This window comes from Oryzias melastigma, linkage group LG3 (assembly GCF_002922805.2).
Source record: "Oryzias melastigma strain HK-1 linkage group LG3, ASM292280v2, whole genome shotgun sequence".
Lineage (NCBI taxonomy): Eukaryota > Metazoa > Chordata > Actinopteri > Beloniformes > Adrianichthyidae > Oryzias > Oryzias melastigma.
This window is the reverse complement of record NC_050514.1, coordinates 2,677,745-2,694,315: the sequence shown is the minus strand read 5'-3', so window position 1 is coordinate 2,694,315 and position 16,571 is coordinate 2,677,745. Positions and strand designations below refer to the sequence as shown.

Below are 16,571 nucleotides of genomic sequence, written 5' to 3'. Positions count from 1 at the left end.
AGCGCTCAAAACTCTGCGCTAATGCTAGCTGATTGGCGATTCTTAGTGACGTCATCGAGTGGAAGTGACATCTTAATTCAGAGACACTATTTTTCATAACTCTCCGTTTGGAGGGATAAATGGAGGGCTAGGGTGTCACGGACTGGTCGAAGGGGACCCAGACGCAGGAAAGGAGGCTTGGAAAGGGAAGAAGGGAAGAATTCGGATTGGGACTTATTCTCAACACGTCCAGAAACGACGAGTTGGGCTAACCAGAAGTGTTACTATGTGACATGGAGGGGGTCCCTACTCAAACACATTTGACGAGTTTGGGTGGGAACGTGTTGCTCAAACATGAAGATTTTTAAACCTAACTGATATCCCTGGCAGCTTAAACGACAAACTTTATTGGACCACCTGTTCTTCAAACTTCTGCATCAACCGCCTTTTTTGGCTAATAATATCGCCTGTTAGAAATGTGGATGTAATTACATGTAAAACACCAAGCTGAATAATTCAAATGTGTTCTTTACTCAGCCTTTAAACTCCAATGTTATCTGCTTAAACATCTGTGATATCTAAACTCTTATGTAAACTCTGCAGCTCAAAGCTTACCATTTAATGTTCACTCCCATATCAAACTTTATGCAAAGAGTTTCTGAGGAGGAAAAGTAGGTAAACTGATATACAATAAATGAAAAATACGGTATGTACTTTGGGGGTTTGTGGAAGAAAACTGCCTATTTGCATTTCCAGGCAGGAAAGAATTTGTGTCTCAGATGGATAAGAAACCTGCAGCAGTGAGGCTTCTGAAACGTCTCAAATTAGAGATCTGAGTAAACCTAAAGCACTTTAGTTCATCCGATACAAATTCTGGATTGCAGAGTTTTACCTTACGTTTAAGCAGAATTGTGCAAGTTACTTTTGAGCTGAAAAAAAAACATTGCAGCAGATATTTGAAGCTGCTGGAGCCTTTGGAGTCCACCACCATCAAGGTGTTGGATCCTCCAGCAGAAGTTACAGTTAAACTTTCTGTTTGGTCCCCCCCAAATAACACTCACAAACAGAAACAGCTGCAATTGATCCAGACAGACACGAAGACCCTTTTATAAACAGTCTAGTTCACTGATGAGTTCAGTGCAGCCCTACATGGTCCAGATCAGGGGTCGGCAGTAAAAGATCCATTTGGACTTGTTTTCTACTGATCAAAACCTAGGAGGAGCCATATAGTCTTATTTTAACCTTTAGGAAATTTGGATTTGCATTCATGACCTTATTTTTAAATAATAAATAGGAATCTTGTCTATTTTCTGTACAAAAGCAAACATATATTAAAAATTTAGCATCTCTCAAAATGTGTTTTTTTTTAAAGTTATTTAAAAATCATCTATGCATGCTGCAGGAATCCCTCTGCATCATGAGCTGCAATAGAGGAGAAAAACTGATGGTGTGGTCCCCATCCTCTTGAAAACCTTTGGAGCATGCTTAAGACAAATATTTCTGGGGGGGTGGGGGCAGTTCACATCCAAACAGCAGCTCTGGGAGGATATTTTGACATCCTGCAAAGACATTCAAGCAGAAACTCTCCAAAAACTTCAATGGATGCAAGAATTGTGAAGCGTATTTTATTTAAATAAAAGTGACTCAACTTGCATTAAAAATACATACAGCTGTTTCATTGGGTAGAAACTGGATGGCCTAACAGGAGTATTAATGTTTTGATAAAAAAAACTTAACGTTACAGACCACAGAAACAGTTTTTTTTCTGTAGGTTTGTCAACATCTTGTGGTTTTGCTGCTTTAAATATTTTTTGTTTTAAAAAACTTAACAAACAATAACATGAAGTCTTTATATTAATAAAGTTCCTGACCAGTAAAATGTTTCTAAGATCAAGAAGCTTTATACCGTTTCATTATGGAAACGTTAGTGTTAAACAACAATTTTGTTATTTGTATTACTTTCAATAATGCCCATACATGGTTTGACTTTAGTCTGAGGGAAAAATGATTTGAAAGCCTTCATGTCTGTGTGCCAATGAGCTGCACGATTATTCCCTATTTGGGAATTTGCTGAGAGTTCAGCCACCTCTGAGGCTGTTTCAGGGGGCGGAGACTGATGATATATAGAGAGGAGCGTGGAGGTGAAACTGCAGAGAGCTGGAAGACGACTCATCCTAACCACACACCTTCATCAGGTAAAGTATTTGTCTTTATCGAGCTGTGAAGGTGAGGGGCTTTGAACCTGATGCAGAACGACTGTCCAGTAAAAAGATGTTTTCTAAAGCAGAATTCATACTGAATAACGGTAAGGTAAGTTCTAAACCTCCTGATGTCCGCCTGATGGGAAGAAAGAGACTCCTTTTCTGTACAGAGAATCATTATTGATTTTGATTTCTTGAAAACAAGTTTATCTTGAAAGAAAAACAAGCAGCCAGCCAACCCGACAACAGCTCCATTGAATTGTGATGAACAAAGTCGTTCTTGTTTTATTTACACTTTAGTGTCTGATCATGTCTCTGTTTCCTCTCAGACTGCAGTCATGTCCTCAGATCAGGTCCAGGCGGCGCTGGGTCGACCTTTCGCCTTGGGGATGCTGTATGACGCTCGCAAAGAGAAACTGATCACAGGTATGATTCTCACGGTGAGACAGGTATTTAACAATGTTCATTCAAAATAATCAATTTTAGTGAAAGGATTGGTCTCTAGTTCTTATCAGTGTATCAGTCACATGTTAAAATGATCGTAATAATCAGTTTATTGCAAAAACTTAAAACTTTCAATTTTAAAACTAAAAACAGATTAAAAAAAAACTTAAACATGAGAAAAGTAGAAAATACAAAATAAAATTTAACATAGACTGATTGCAATAATCACATCAGTGATCATCCACCCTCCATGCTGGGGGGCGATGGTGAAATTAAGTGCAAAGGTATTTGAAAATTAGGGAATATCAGCGACAGCTAGAGCTCGAGGATCTTGTAACTAATCAGCCAAAATTACAGAATTAAAATAAATTAAAAAGTGACAGGATTGATCCTTACTGTCTAATATAAGCCCAATTTATAATGGAAACAGCTGCACTACCAGGAAGAACACATCTTGAATTCATAATATTATGTCCTGTCACTGAAGCCAGTTTACAGGACATGTGTGCATGCAAGGGACTAGCTACACATAATAATTTTACATCAGGATGAGTTGGTGATGTTTCTACAACGTTCTTCAAACTGGACATTGCAGTAATCACAACCAGAGTGAGGGGTCTTCACATATTTGTACCTAGAAAGGGACACAAAACTAGTGCTGCTCAAACAGGGTGGTAGCTCTCGAGGACCAGGAATGAGGAACACTGGAGTAAGATGCTGTGGTCGATGGTATCAAAGGCTGCACTGAGGTCTAACAGGACCAGAATAGAGATTAGTCCCTTTTCTGAAGCCAATAGCAGGTCATTAGTAACCCTGACCAGTGCAGTTTCAGTGCTATGGTGAGGTCTGAACCCTGACTGAAAATCTTCAAAGTGATTATTGTCCTGCAGGTGGCACTGCAGCTGCTTTACTACAACTCTTTCTAGGATTTTAGATATGAATGGGAGATTAGATATTGGTCTATAGTTGGCTAGAATGTCAGGATCCAGGCTGGGTTTTTTCAAGAGAGGTTTAACAACAGCATATTTAAAAGACTGAGGCACATAACCAGTCTCTAGAGAGGTATTTATTATGGTTAATATGGATTCACTAATAAGGGGGAAGATTTCTTTAAAAAGTTTAGTGGGGATTGGGTCTAAGAGACAAGTGGAGGTTTTAGAAGACGTAATAACTGATGCTATTTCTGCTTGGTCCACAGCAGTAAAGCAGTCTAATGTTACAGACGTTTCTATGGATGCCTTTATTTCTACAACTTCTGCCTGCTTTGGGCTGATTGTGGGAATAACCACATTTAGCTTGTGTCTAAAATTTGAGATTTTACTATCAAAGAATTGAAGGAAATCTCCAGAGCTGATAGTAGCAGGAATATATGGTTCAATCATGTGGCTGCTAGACAGCCTGGCTATAGTACTAAAGAGAAATATTGGATTGTTTGCATTTTCTGCTATTAAAGTTGAGTAATATTGAGTTCTCGCTTTACGCAGGGATTTTTTATAACTTAAGAGGCTACATTTCCAAGCATTCAGAGAGTGCTCTGATCCGGAACGGCGCCATTTTCTTTCTAATTTACGAGTTATTTGTTTTAGGGAACGTGTTTCAGCGTTAAACCACGGTGCTACTCTGTTTTGTCTAACAAGCTTAAGTTTCAGAGGGGCAACAGCATCAAGTGTTCCTCTGAGGGCTTGCATGGTATCATTGACAAACTGATCATTTTCGAAGGGGCTTAACATGTTAATAATAATAATAAATAATAATGGATTAGATTTATCTGCACTTTTCCAGATGCTCAAAGCGCTTACATTGTGTATCCATTATTCATTCACACCTCATTCATACTTGGAGATGATAAGCTACTATTGTAGCCACAGCTGCCCTGGGGCAGGCTGACAGAGGCGTGGCTGCCCCTAAGGCCCCTCTGACCATCACCGGAACATTCATACGCATTCACACACCAGTGGAGCCACACTGGAGGCAACTAGGGTTAAGTGCCTTGCCCAAGGACACAACGACACTTGGCTGGCGGGAGCCGGAATCGAACCGCCTATCCTTAGATCATTGGCCGACCCGCTCTACCACCTGAGCCACTGTCGCCCTGTTACTAAACCATGTGACTAAACATTGGTTGGACTGTGAGTTTAAATTCAGACACAGAACAGTCAGATAATGTTCTTCTAAGATGTTTCTTATTTACTGGCGCAGTAGTATTTTCTAATATACCATGAGTTAAAACAAGGTCCAAGAATTGCTTGTGACAGTGAGTGTGTTCATTTACATTTTGTGTGAAACCAACATTATCTAATAAAGCTGCAAAAGTATTTCCAAGACAGTCACTGGAATCATCAATATGAATATTAAAATCACCTGTTATTATAATTGTATCAGAATCTAAAACAACAGTCGATAAAAATTCAGCAAAATTTTTTTGAATACGGGCCAGGAGGGCGACAGATGTTGTTTTGTTGCCTAGGACACCAGTAAGAAATGTTTAAAAGAACAATTCTTTAATAAAATATATCCTTTTTTTTCTTTAGATTTTACACTGTTTGATGGAGACATAATTAAAAAACACAACGTGAGGCAGTCTCAGAAGAGCAGCACCTATGAAATCACTGCATCTGACTCCATTCAGTCCAAGTCATCTCTGCTGGATGTTGGTGCGTCTCTCAGTGCCAGTTTTCTGGGAGGATTGATTGAAGTCGGAGGATCAGCCAGCTACATGAATGATAACAAGAAGTTCAAGAATCAGAGCAGAGTAACTCTGCAGTACAAAGCCACAACAGAGTATGAACATCTGAATGTGACTCAACTTACAATCACAAACACACAGATGAAAGATGCCATCAAGAGTCGCGGTGCAACACATGTGGTCACCGGCATCCTTTATGGTGCAAACGCTTTCTTTGTGTTTGACAGTGAGAAAATGGATTCCAGCAGTGTGCAACAGATTGGAGGAAGCATGCATGCTGTCATCAAGAAGATCCCAAACGCTACCATAGATGGAAAAGTCGACATCAAGCTGAGTGAGGAGGAGAAAGACGTGACAAATAAATTCTCCTGTAAATTCTACGGTGACTTCATTCTTAAAAGCAACCCTGCAACATTTGAAGATGCAGTGAAGACCTATGTGCAGCTTCCAAAGCTTCTCGGAGAAACTTTGGAGAACACGGTTCCTGTTAAAGTCTGGTTGTCTTCTCTGAGGAACCTGGAACCATCAGCTGAAGAACTGAAGGTAGACATTTGTGTCAGTTTAGTGAGGAAAGCAGAGAATGCTCTTGACGGCATGAGAGAGATAGAAATGAGATCCAATGATGCTCTGGATGAGAATGTGGTGAAAAAATTCCCACCAATGCAGAGAAAGTTGAGAAATTTTCTAAATCTCTGTGAAGATTACACAAAAACACTCAAACGCACCATGGAGGAGAAGTTCCCGCTCATTCGTGAAGGAAAAGAACATGAAGAATCAGTACATAAAGTCTTTGATGATCTGGAGAAGTCTCCATTCAGTCAGGAGAACTTGGACAAGTGGCTCGATAACGTGGAGAGAGAAATCAACGTCCTGACTTCCTGTGTGAACATCATGGAGGGAATCAAGATCGTCTCAGATGAATCAGAGTTGGACAGAGAGGTTCTTGCTCCAGGTGTAGAAGATGCTCTCTGCTTTGTCTTCACCTCTCTGGAAACTGAAGATCCATACTTGAAGCAGATGGAGAAGCATCTGAGCTGTCATGAAACAGAAAGGCTTTCCAGTGTGACTCCACCCTCAAAAGATCTCTGGTTCTTCAATGACCAAATCTTCACAGATATGAGACAGAAAGCCAAAGAGTTCAACTCTACTTTCAAAAACCTGAAGAGCAGCAAGAAGTATAGCTTTGTCATAGCTGCTCTACCAAACCAGAAATATAAAGGAGCAACCATCTACCATTACAGAGATGGACGTCTGAAAACAGAAGACTTCTCCAAACCAGTTCCAGACGTGAGATCGGTGACGGACCGACAGGAGCTGTTGTGGTGTAAGTACATTTTGATCAGAAAATGTTTAGAGAATCTTAACAATTAAAGACAGGAGCAAGAGTTGTTAATAACTAAAGAACTCCACATCATAGACGTGTAGGAGTCATGGTGAGGGATGGGGAGTGCTTGGACATCACTGCAAGCAAGCAAGATATGTCCTCCCAGTACCCTACCCACCAATTTTAAATGCACCCTTCATTTCACATGCCCCTCTACCCCACAATAAATTAAACCCCAACACACCAATATGCCTCACATAAGGAAGGTGGGATCTCTGATCTTCTATCCCCCAGCCCATCCTCGGTGGGGGAACCAGTTCTGCAGTCGTGGTTGTGTCCCTTGGGTTCTTGCCTCCTGGGGCCAGCACTCTTGGTCCACAGGGAGAGGGATCCCTGAGCTCTCTCAGGAGACCATGAGCCAGGTATCACTTCTAATCTGAGCCTTAGGGTGTCCATGTCCCTTTGGTGAAGGTTCTGGTCCTTGTCAAGCGCTAGGCCTCCACAAAATTCCATTTGGTGTCCCTGGTTGGGCCATGCTTGCAACGCTCACTGGTTTGACCTGTGTTGGTTCCCATAGTGTGGCCCTCACATTCTCCATGTCCAGGTCTTAGAGACAGACAATTGCTGGTATTTGGAAAAAGGCAAGGAATGAAGATCAGCTGTAATTTTTGTCCATATTGTCAACATTATATTGTACAAAACAAATACTGAAGTTGTTTGCTCCACTGATCCTGTTAAAAAGATAAATTAAATTTTTTTCTCCAGACTTCTGCAATCTCAGCTTGGACGAGAACACAGCCTACAACTACATCAAGATAGACAACAGAACTGCTGTCCGTTGTGGTCACATGTCGTATCCTGATCATCCAGACAGATTTGATGTGGCTCCTCAGATTCTCTGCAAAGAGGAGCTGTCAGGGCGCCATTACTGGGAGGTAGAGTGGAATACTAGTTTGGAGAGTCATGCTGGTGTTGCTGTTGCTTATAAACGTATACCCAGGAAGGGAAACGACAACAGAAATGAATTTGGATGTAATGACATGTCTTGGTACTTCGGTAAAGACAGACACAAACTTGTTGTTTGGCACAATAATATGAGGTCTGAGCTGCGCGACTTCACTCAGGAGGCAAAAATCGGGGTGTTTCTGGATGTGCCAGGACAAACCCTGTCTTTCTATGATGTCTTTGGCGACAATCTGAGACTCCTTCATGTTTTTAAGGACACATTCCCACCACCACTTCTTGCAGGAATGTGGATCGAAAATTTCTACTTGAAACTTTCCACCATTGACAACGAGCAGTAGAGTGTAAACACTCAGATTTCTGCTCTCCTTGTGTCTCTAACACAATTCAGCAGAAAGTTTGATTCCTTTCGGAAACACTTATAGAGTCTAGACTTAACGTCCATAACTCCAATTTATTACTCCAGAAATTTCTCTAAAACAGAGTAAAACTGAAACAGAAAATAATCTGTCATTAGAACAGTAACATTAATAACATTAGCTCACATACATAAGAATATACCTATAGTAGACACAGTATGAAGTGTAACCCACCATTGTTCAAACATCTAATAGTCAACAAATATACATTGCAGACAATGATGTTGAAAAACATGAACACAAAATGCAAATGGTAGAGGATGAACTTGTATGCCTGTATTTGCTAAGAGAAAATACTAGATAACATTTGTCAAAGTTAAGGCCCAAGGCCTTTCGGATAATTTCATTTCATTTTACTATCATTTTATTTTATTGTTATTAATGACCCGATGTTATCTTGAGCTCATTTCTAACTTGTATAATTGTGACAAAATATATTTTTATGGAGAGTAAAATATTGAAAGTTATTTAAGGTTTAAGTTGATTTATTCTGGAATAATATTCCTGTCTTTTTATTATTCATAATTATATTAAAAAGTTACAGTTTTAGAGTTTTAACATTTTTGTTTTAGTGTTCAATAAATGTTTATTCTGTTCGGCCAGCGACCTCAGGTGTCTTTTAGATAAGTACTTCTTGAGTGATTGAGTTTGACACTCTTGTACTAGATGGACGACTTCATGTTATACCATCTTGTCTAACCCATCCATCCATCCATCTTCTTCCGCTTCATCCGGGACCGGGTCGTGGGGCTAGCAGTCTGTGCAAAAATGCCCAGACTTCCCTCTCCCCGGCCACTTCCTCCAGCTCCTCTGGGTTCCCAGGCCAGCTGAGAAACATGGTCTCTCCAGCGTGTCCTGGGTCTTCCCCGGGGCCTCCGCCCAGTGGGACATGTCTGGAACACCTCACCAGGGAGGTGTCCAGGAGGCATCCGGACCAGATGCCCGAGCCACCTCAACTGGCTCCTCTAGATACCGAGGAGAAGCGGCTCTACTCCGAGCTCTCTCCTGGTCACTGAGCTTCTCACTCTGTCTCTAAGCGAGCGCCCAGCCACCCTCCAGAAGAAATTAATTTCAGCTGCTTGTAGTCGGGATCTTGTTCTTTCAATCACGACCCAGAGCTCATGATCATAGGTACGAAGATCGACTGGTAAATTGAAAAACTTGTCTAACCCTGCCTTCAAAATAAAAGACCACGAATACAATTAATTCAAATTATTTCCCGGAAAATAATAAAGGGGAGAACACTCAGAAATTCTGAATGCTAAATCAGAAACACTGTCACAAAAATCAACAGTTCTGCTTTTACTTAAACTTAAGAAGATTAGGATATTTTTCTGATGCACCAAAGCTTGACGTCTGAACTCCAGCTGATCTGTGAAGGTCCATTTGAACAGTTCTCCATTGAGCTGAGTTGAGAATTTTTTTTATTAATTAATATCAAATTGACCTTTGCTTTGAAAACATGATATCAATTTACAACTCTATAAATTTATTTTCCAACTCTAGTATTTTTTCTGTTTTTCTGGTCCCACTCCAATCTGGGACATAGTTTCTATAGAGCAGAAGAGGAACCCCCCATTTGTGAAGCAGAGCATGGAGCTTTAGACCCCCCCCCGTTTCTAAGTTCTAACTCCAACCTGACTTAAGCCTTTTGTTATTTTTTTCATTTTATATTAATGACTTTGCTGTTATTTTACAATAAAACTGATCTGTTTTCTTTGAAGTATATTCTGTAGTTTTGTATGTTCTGCTTAGAGTTGGAAGTGTGTTCTCACTTTTCCTGTCATACAGAAATAAATCTCTAAATAACTTTAATACGATTCTGTGGTATGTTTTATTCTAAAGTAGAATTGAGGTGTTCAATCTGTTGAAATTTTCTATGATTTCATGTTTCTGGTAAGATGAAATCTGCATGAACTTACCAATAAACCTAAACTGAAATTAAAAACCTAATTTCTTCCAAATGAATTTTTTGGTTTAGATTTTTTTTATTAATAAAGTTGTTTTTGCATGATTACTCTTTCCTGAAGTGTTTAGACCATAAGGCTGTCATGTTTTTTTGCTGTTGTTTTCATTTCTGATTGAACAATTGTAATTATTCATTTGAAAACTTCAGAAGCTGCAGATATTTACATTCTCCTAACCTTTAGATGTAGTGAAAAAAACAGCAAACATCTTTCCTGTATATAATAGCCAACTTGTTATTTGGCAATAAAAGCTGAAATACTTGCCTTGCCTGAGAACTTATACACTTCAGAGATCAATCCATCAGAGCAAAGCATCAATTCATTTCTTAATAATGTAAACCTTCCCAGATTAAATGAAGATCAAATCAAAGACTTAGACTCGCCGCTCTCATCATCTGAACTTCATGATGCTCTGCTGCTTATGCCGAACAACAAAGCTCCGGGGCCGGATGGCTTTCCCGCTGAGTTTTACAAAGAATTCTGGGAACAGCTAGCAGAAACTTTTTATAAAATGGTTACATTTATAAAGGAAAATCAGTTACTTCCACCAAACATGAATTCAGCAAATATAATCCTTCTTCTCAAACCAGAGAAAGATCCCACAACTCCTTCCAGCTATCGTCCCATCTCACTGATCAATGCAGACGTCAAAATTATTTGTAAAGCATTAGCACAGAGAATAGAAAAAATCACTCCCCATATAATTCACCATGATCAAACTGGATTTATTAAAGGTAGACAATCGAGTGACAATGTCCGCAGACTTATTAACGTCATAGACATTGCCACTATTAAAAAACAGGAAATGAACATACTCTCGTTGGATGCTGAAAAAGCTTTCGACAGAGTCAACTGGAAGTTTCTCATCGCTGCTCTCCACAAGTTCGGATTTGGAGAATCATTCATTGATTGGATTAAAATATTATATCATAACCCAAATGCTTCAGTCAGAACGGACAAACAGACGTCCAGCAGGTTTTTTCTTGGAAGAGGAACCAGACAGGGTTGTCCACTCTCCCCCTCTCTCTTTGCAATATTCATCGAGCCTCTGGCTGCAGCAATAAGACAGAATGAGAACATTAAAGGAGTTAAAACAAAACATGGCAATCATAAAATTAGTCTCTATTAGGATGACATATTACTTTATTTACATAAATCACGTTCTATAAGTGAAACGATAACAATTATTAACGAATTCTCCTCCATCTCAGAATATTCAAGTGGTAGGGCAGTCGACTCCTGATCAGAAGTGAGCAGGTTCGACTCCGCCTTGCCCGCCCATGTGTCGAAGTGTCTTTGGGCAAGACACTGAACCCCGAATTACCTCTGGTGGGAGGTTGGCGCCAGTGTTTGGCAGCGGAGCCACCACCAGTGTGTGAATGTGTGCGTGAATGGGTCTGTGACTGTGAAGCGCTTTGGGCCCTCGAAGGAGGGTAGAAAGCGCTATGCAAGTATACGCCATAATTGGAATAAATCAGTTTTATTATCACTAAACAGTAACGCTGAGCAATCACTCTCAATACCAGTCAAATCAGGCAATATCAAATATCTAGGTGTTCACTTCTCTCCCAAACTATCAGAACTGGTGCAGCTAAATTATACCCCGTTACTGAAAAACATTCAAGATGATCTAACTCGCTGGGTCAACCTGCCCCTGTCACTTATGGGCAAAGTAGCCACAATTAAAATGAACATCTTGCCCAAGGTTAATTATCTATTCTCAATGATTCCCACACAACCTCCACTAAAATGGTTTAAAACTAGGGCTGTCAGATTTGTGGTGTTAATTACGCGTTAATCTGACATGTGCTTGACGGCGACAATTTTTTTGACGCATTAATCTCGGATTTTCTCACACGTGCCTTTCCATACCGCAGGCGTCCCTCATCGCCGTCTAACTCACCGGCTGCTCTCACTAGATCACGGGCGGGTCTCCAACCCCCGAGCTACTAGCTAGAACCGGCCCAGCCCTAGGACCTGGAGAGCTCCTGCACCCTAACCCGGCTCCGGTTCCCGTCCAGTACCACGTCTGGTGGTACCGGCTTGTGTCCTGCGCCGCGTCCCGAGGGCTGCGGACCCCCGACGTTCTGAACAGCAAGCGCACCGGGGGACGTTTAAAATGTAGTTTAAACAACGCCAGTAGATGAATGATGATCAATGATGATGTAGATGAAAAGATAAATCTCAGCTTTGAGTGTGTGGCCTGTCCCTCTTTCGCCACACGAAAATATGCAAAATATCCCAAAGTTCTGGAGGTATAAACGTGATCCAACCCCAGCATAGCGGTCTGTCTGCCGGCATATTCATGGCGTGAGCTCCGCTGGACACGTCGGTGCATCGAGCTGCAGCCAGAGAACGCGGCGGCAGTAACAGACTGTCAAACTATCCACAGTGTATCCCGCTTTTCTCAGTCTTTAAGGTTTTAAAAAACAAAAGTTAATTGGAAATGATAAATCTCTATTTAATTTATTACTGCAATTCAGCAGAGGAGGAAAAGATTTGGTCCTGACAAAAAATGAACATGAAAGTGTTATGGAAATGTTATTTTTTATGTTTTTTATTTTATTTTTCTGAACGTTGATTGAAGTTTTGAATTTAAAATGCCCTTCACTTGCACTTGGGCTTTTGTTAGGGATTTTATGTTACAGCCTTTTATTGTTAAGAAAGTTTATCTCAATACAATGTTACAAAATAAAGTATTTCTGATGAAAACTATTAATTTTGTCATTCTTGTTTTCATAAATAATGTAGAACTGCTAAACTCCACGAAGCACACATTTTTTTCCTAAAAAAGGCCACATATAAATTTGCGATTAATTGCGAGTTAACTATGGACAATGCGATTAATCACAATTAAAAATTTTAATCGCCTGACAGCTCTATTTAAAACATTAGACTCAGTCATAACCAGCTTTCTCTGGAAAAAATAAGCCAGCAAGAATCAGCCTTAAAACTCTAAAATCTGCAAAAAGATGTGGAGGCTTAGAATTACCAAACTTCAACAATTATTATAATCTAACAGATTACAGTACATCCTAAAATGGTCAAGAAATAATCCAGAAAATAACTCATGGATGGACTTGGAACAGGAGTTATGTGGAAAGATCAACCTGTCAGATCTACCATTTATCAGCCAAACAATAAAAAAACATGATAGTTTCCAAAGTATTAACATAAGTACCACCTTAACAGCTTGGCGGGATTTTCCCAAAGTGTCCAAAACATGCATGCACTGTTGTTCTGCACACCTGTCCAAGCTCTCTGGGAACAGGTTTGTGCTGATCTATCAGTCTGGCTTAATGTTTCTATCACAGCTTCACCGTCACTTTGTGTGCTTGGTAACATGAGTGTCATCGATATAGAAGGAGGATTAGTATCTGTAATCTTCATAACTCTTTGTTTAGCAAAAAAAACTATTTAGTTAAATTGGAAAAGCAAGAAAAACATCAACGTTAATCAGTACAGGAATCTGGCTCTGAGGCAACCCCTTCAGGGCCCGCCCTGGCTCCGGGCGGCACCCGTCTTTGCGGAGGGGTCTGGAGGGGTGGCAGGGGGGTGGGTGGTCTGGCCCGTCTGGTGGGGGGGCGTTCTGTGGGGAGCGGGGGTCCCATTAGGCACAGGGCCTGGGGGGTCTGGCTTGTTGCGTTCTCCACTGAGACATCGGTGGGGGCCACGGCTGGTCTGGCTGCCTAGGTCCCGTTGGTCCCAGACCAGTGCACCCACAGGAGAGGTGCTTGGGGGCGGGGACTCGTATTTGTCCCTGGGACTGGGTGAAGGGGAGGGTGGGTCTATTGCAGTGCGCTGCTGGTGGTGGACCACCTGCCAGTGGCCCCCCTCCTGTGGCCGCTGCATGGATTTGCCCCTCCCCTCGATTTTATTTGCACCTTAGACTTTTAGGACCCTTGGTGGGGGGTTGCTTGGACATCACTGCTAGCAAACAGTCGATGTCCTCTCAGTGCCATTCCTGCCAATTTTAACCGCGCCATAGACATGTAGGGCCGCTGGTGGGAGGGTGACGGGGCATCTCTGTGAGCAATCAGGAGATTCCCTGTTAAGGCCTTCTCACCAATTTTAACTGCACCCTTTAGTACACACACCTCTAACACCACAAATATACACTCTAACAAGCAAACACGCACGCATCACACAAGGAAGGTGGACCTTCGACCTTCTGTCCCCTACCCCATCCCTGGCGGGGGGTGCGCGGAACCTCGGATTGGTGGTCTAGTCTCTTGGGTGCCGGTCTCCTGGGCCCGGCAGTCTCCTCCCCACACTGGGAGTGGGATCCCCGAGATCTAGTAGGGGATCAATCTACATCGGAGCCTGGGGGTGTCCAGGTCTCCTTTGGCTGGGCTGGGGCCTGTACTCTCTGTGTTCCTGTGCCTTCCTGCTCTTGGGTGTGGGGGGCCTCTGCGGTGACCCCGTGTGTCCTGGTCTGGGTGCTTGGCGGGATTGCCCGGCGGGCGGTTTCTCTCTCTCTGTTGGGGGATCTTGGCTGCAGCCGCTGCCCCGGCGGGGGGTCTTGGCGTGGGGATGGCCGGGCGCTCCCCCCCTGAGTACATTCCATCACCATCCACCTCAGTGAAACATAAACACTCACCTGAGCACAGGTATCAGCTCACCTTAGCACTAAACGTTTGTGTGACAGAATGAAAGTCTTTATCTGAATGAGTTTGTATGATGGAGTGTGTGAGCTGCTGTTACAGTTGAATTGAGTACATTATGTTTAGTTTAAATGTGCAGACTATTTTGGCCAACAAGTGTGTGTGTGGGTGTGTGTGTGTAGACAGGCCCCGCCCATTCTAGTTTGTTACTTAGTCCTGGTTGTTTAATGATGTTGCCTCCCTCTGTTGCCATCTTATCTTCCCCCCCACCCCCTTCTTTTTTTCTGCCCGGTCCAACAACAAAGAAAAAAATAATTAAATAAATAAAACAAAATAAAACATAATCAATATAAATAAAGTTTAGCATTAAATACAACAGGGGTTTATACTCAATAAATCCCTGTTGTGACAGTAAAATCTGACCAACACAAGAAGCTCTCAGCCCACATCTGTTGGCTCAGCTGTTGGACAGGACAAGTTAAAAAAAAAAAAAAAAAGTTTGTTGAGCGAAAATTAATATAATGAAAATGTTCAGACGGAGAATACAACTACTGTAAGAGATGTGATACTATGTATTTGTGTTTTTCTTTGTAGCTTACAGTGTGTTTTAACACAGTTGTATAAAATGTTGTGAACCATCAGTCGAAGACACCATCATTTTCACAGGGAAGGCTGAAAAATCTGCTGATTTTTTTTTGGTGCACAACTCTATCAGACTTTTCAACTACAAAAATCTTTTTGATTTCCTTAATAAAGCTTTTGGAAAATGTTACTGAGAACTCCCCTCAGTAGAATGTGTTTCTGGTTTGTGGATCTAGATACGTATAAGGAAGTTACTTAGGTCTAAGTGTGGGAAAAACAACACAGCAAAGAGCATGAAGAGAATGTGTATGAACAGGTTTGTGAGGAGGAACACTCAGCACCTTCAGGGAGTGCAGCCACTGCTTGCCAGGATTCTGTTCTTTTGTCATGTCATGTTTTCAGTCTCACCAAGTTCAGGTTAAACCCTCCACAACTGTGTTCATTTACTTAATAAACACAAGTGAATTTCAGTGTCTGGCTTTCAGGTCATCTGCTCTCACTGGTTTGTTCTCCTATGGTTTTCTCATTTTTAAGTTTCTGCCACCAAGTCTTATCTCCTGTGTTTGAGTCCTTCACCACCATTTCAGTGACACTGCTGGACCTTTTTGAACAAACCTGAGGTGTTTGATGAACCATAGAGATCTAGAGAAATGTGGACTCTGAGGAATCTGAAGGACTATACCCACTCCACATGTTCTCCATTGAAGGACAGTGGGCAGCAGCATCTTTAATCTGCTGGGTTAATGGGGGTAATGTTCTTCTATGAAATTTCACCAAGGATGATCAGAAGTGTTTTTGGCGAGCATGGACAGGTAACAGACATCATCCGGCCGTCGAGGTGGTTCTGGATCTGGATTCACCTGTAACCCCCAATGTTTAAACTCCAAAGCGCTCATCGCATCAGTCGAATCCACAATCACCTGATCTAGTTCATACTAATGTTGGCTGGTTTTATTTGGAACTGCTCACAAACATGCATTGAACTTCTGAGAGGTGTTTATACTTTTCAAGCGGGACGATCGTCTCCAGCGTTTATTTTTAACGTGAAGAACATCTTCCTCGCGCTCTTGCTGAGCTGATATGAATGCGCAGGTACATGAATGGTAGAGGGGGGCGTGATGTGGTCCTCCACCAAAAAGAGTTTTGTAATAAAAAGAAAAAAAAAATTAAAAAAGGGCAAATTTCCATCTGGAGTGCTGCAAGATATAAAATACAAGAAATATCTTTCCAGTAACTTGCTTTTTTTTTGCTGTCCGCTCTCTCAATTTCTCTGTATCAATATGATGATCATCACGCTAAAAAAAAAATAACTGCAAGCCCCTCCCACACCGAGCCCAAAGCTTTTGAACACATTTATTGGCAGGCGAGGCAGCAATCCCCTCAACAACGACAGAGCCCAGGA

The 16,571-nt window shown here is 41.6% G+C and overlaps 1 protein-coding gene across 1 annotated transcript; it reads left to right on the top strand.

Annotated features, from left to right (window-relative positions):
- The first annotated feature begins 2,082 nt into the window (after window positions 1-2,082).
- LOC112161209 (stonustoxin subunit alpha) lies at window positions 2,083-8,396 on the top strand. The gene is made up of 4 exons (XM_024296266.2): window positions 2,083-2,174; window positions 2,510-2,606; window positions 5,156-6,634; window positions 7,400-8,396. The coding sequence occupies exons 2-4, from the start codon at window positions 2,519-2,521 to the stop codon at window positions 7,936-7,938; spliced, it is 2,106 nt and encodes a 701-aa protein (XP_024152034.1). The 5' UTR covers window positions 2,083-2,174; window positions 2,510-2,518; the 3' UTR covers window positions 7,939-8,396.
- The last annotated feature ends 8,175 nt before the right edge of the window (window positions 8,397-16,571 follow it).

Coding starts and splice junctions, on each gene's coding strand:
- LOC112161209 (XM_024296266.2), top strand. CDS start 2,519: ATGTCCTCAGATCAGGTCCAGGCGGCGCTGGGTCGACCTTTCGCCTTG. Junction 2,607..5,155: donor CAAAGAGAAACTGATCACAG/GTATGATTCTCA, acceptor TTTTTTCTTTAG/ATTTTACACTGTTTGATGGA. Junction 6,635..7,399: donor CCGACAGGAGCTGTTGTGGT/GTAAGTACATTT, acceptor TTTTTTCTCCAG/ACTTCTGCAATCTCAGCTTG.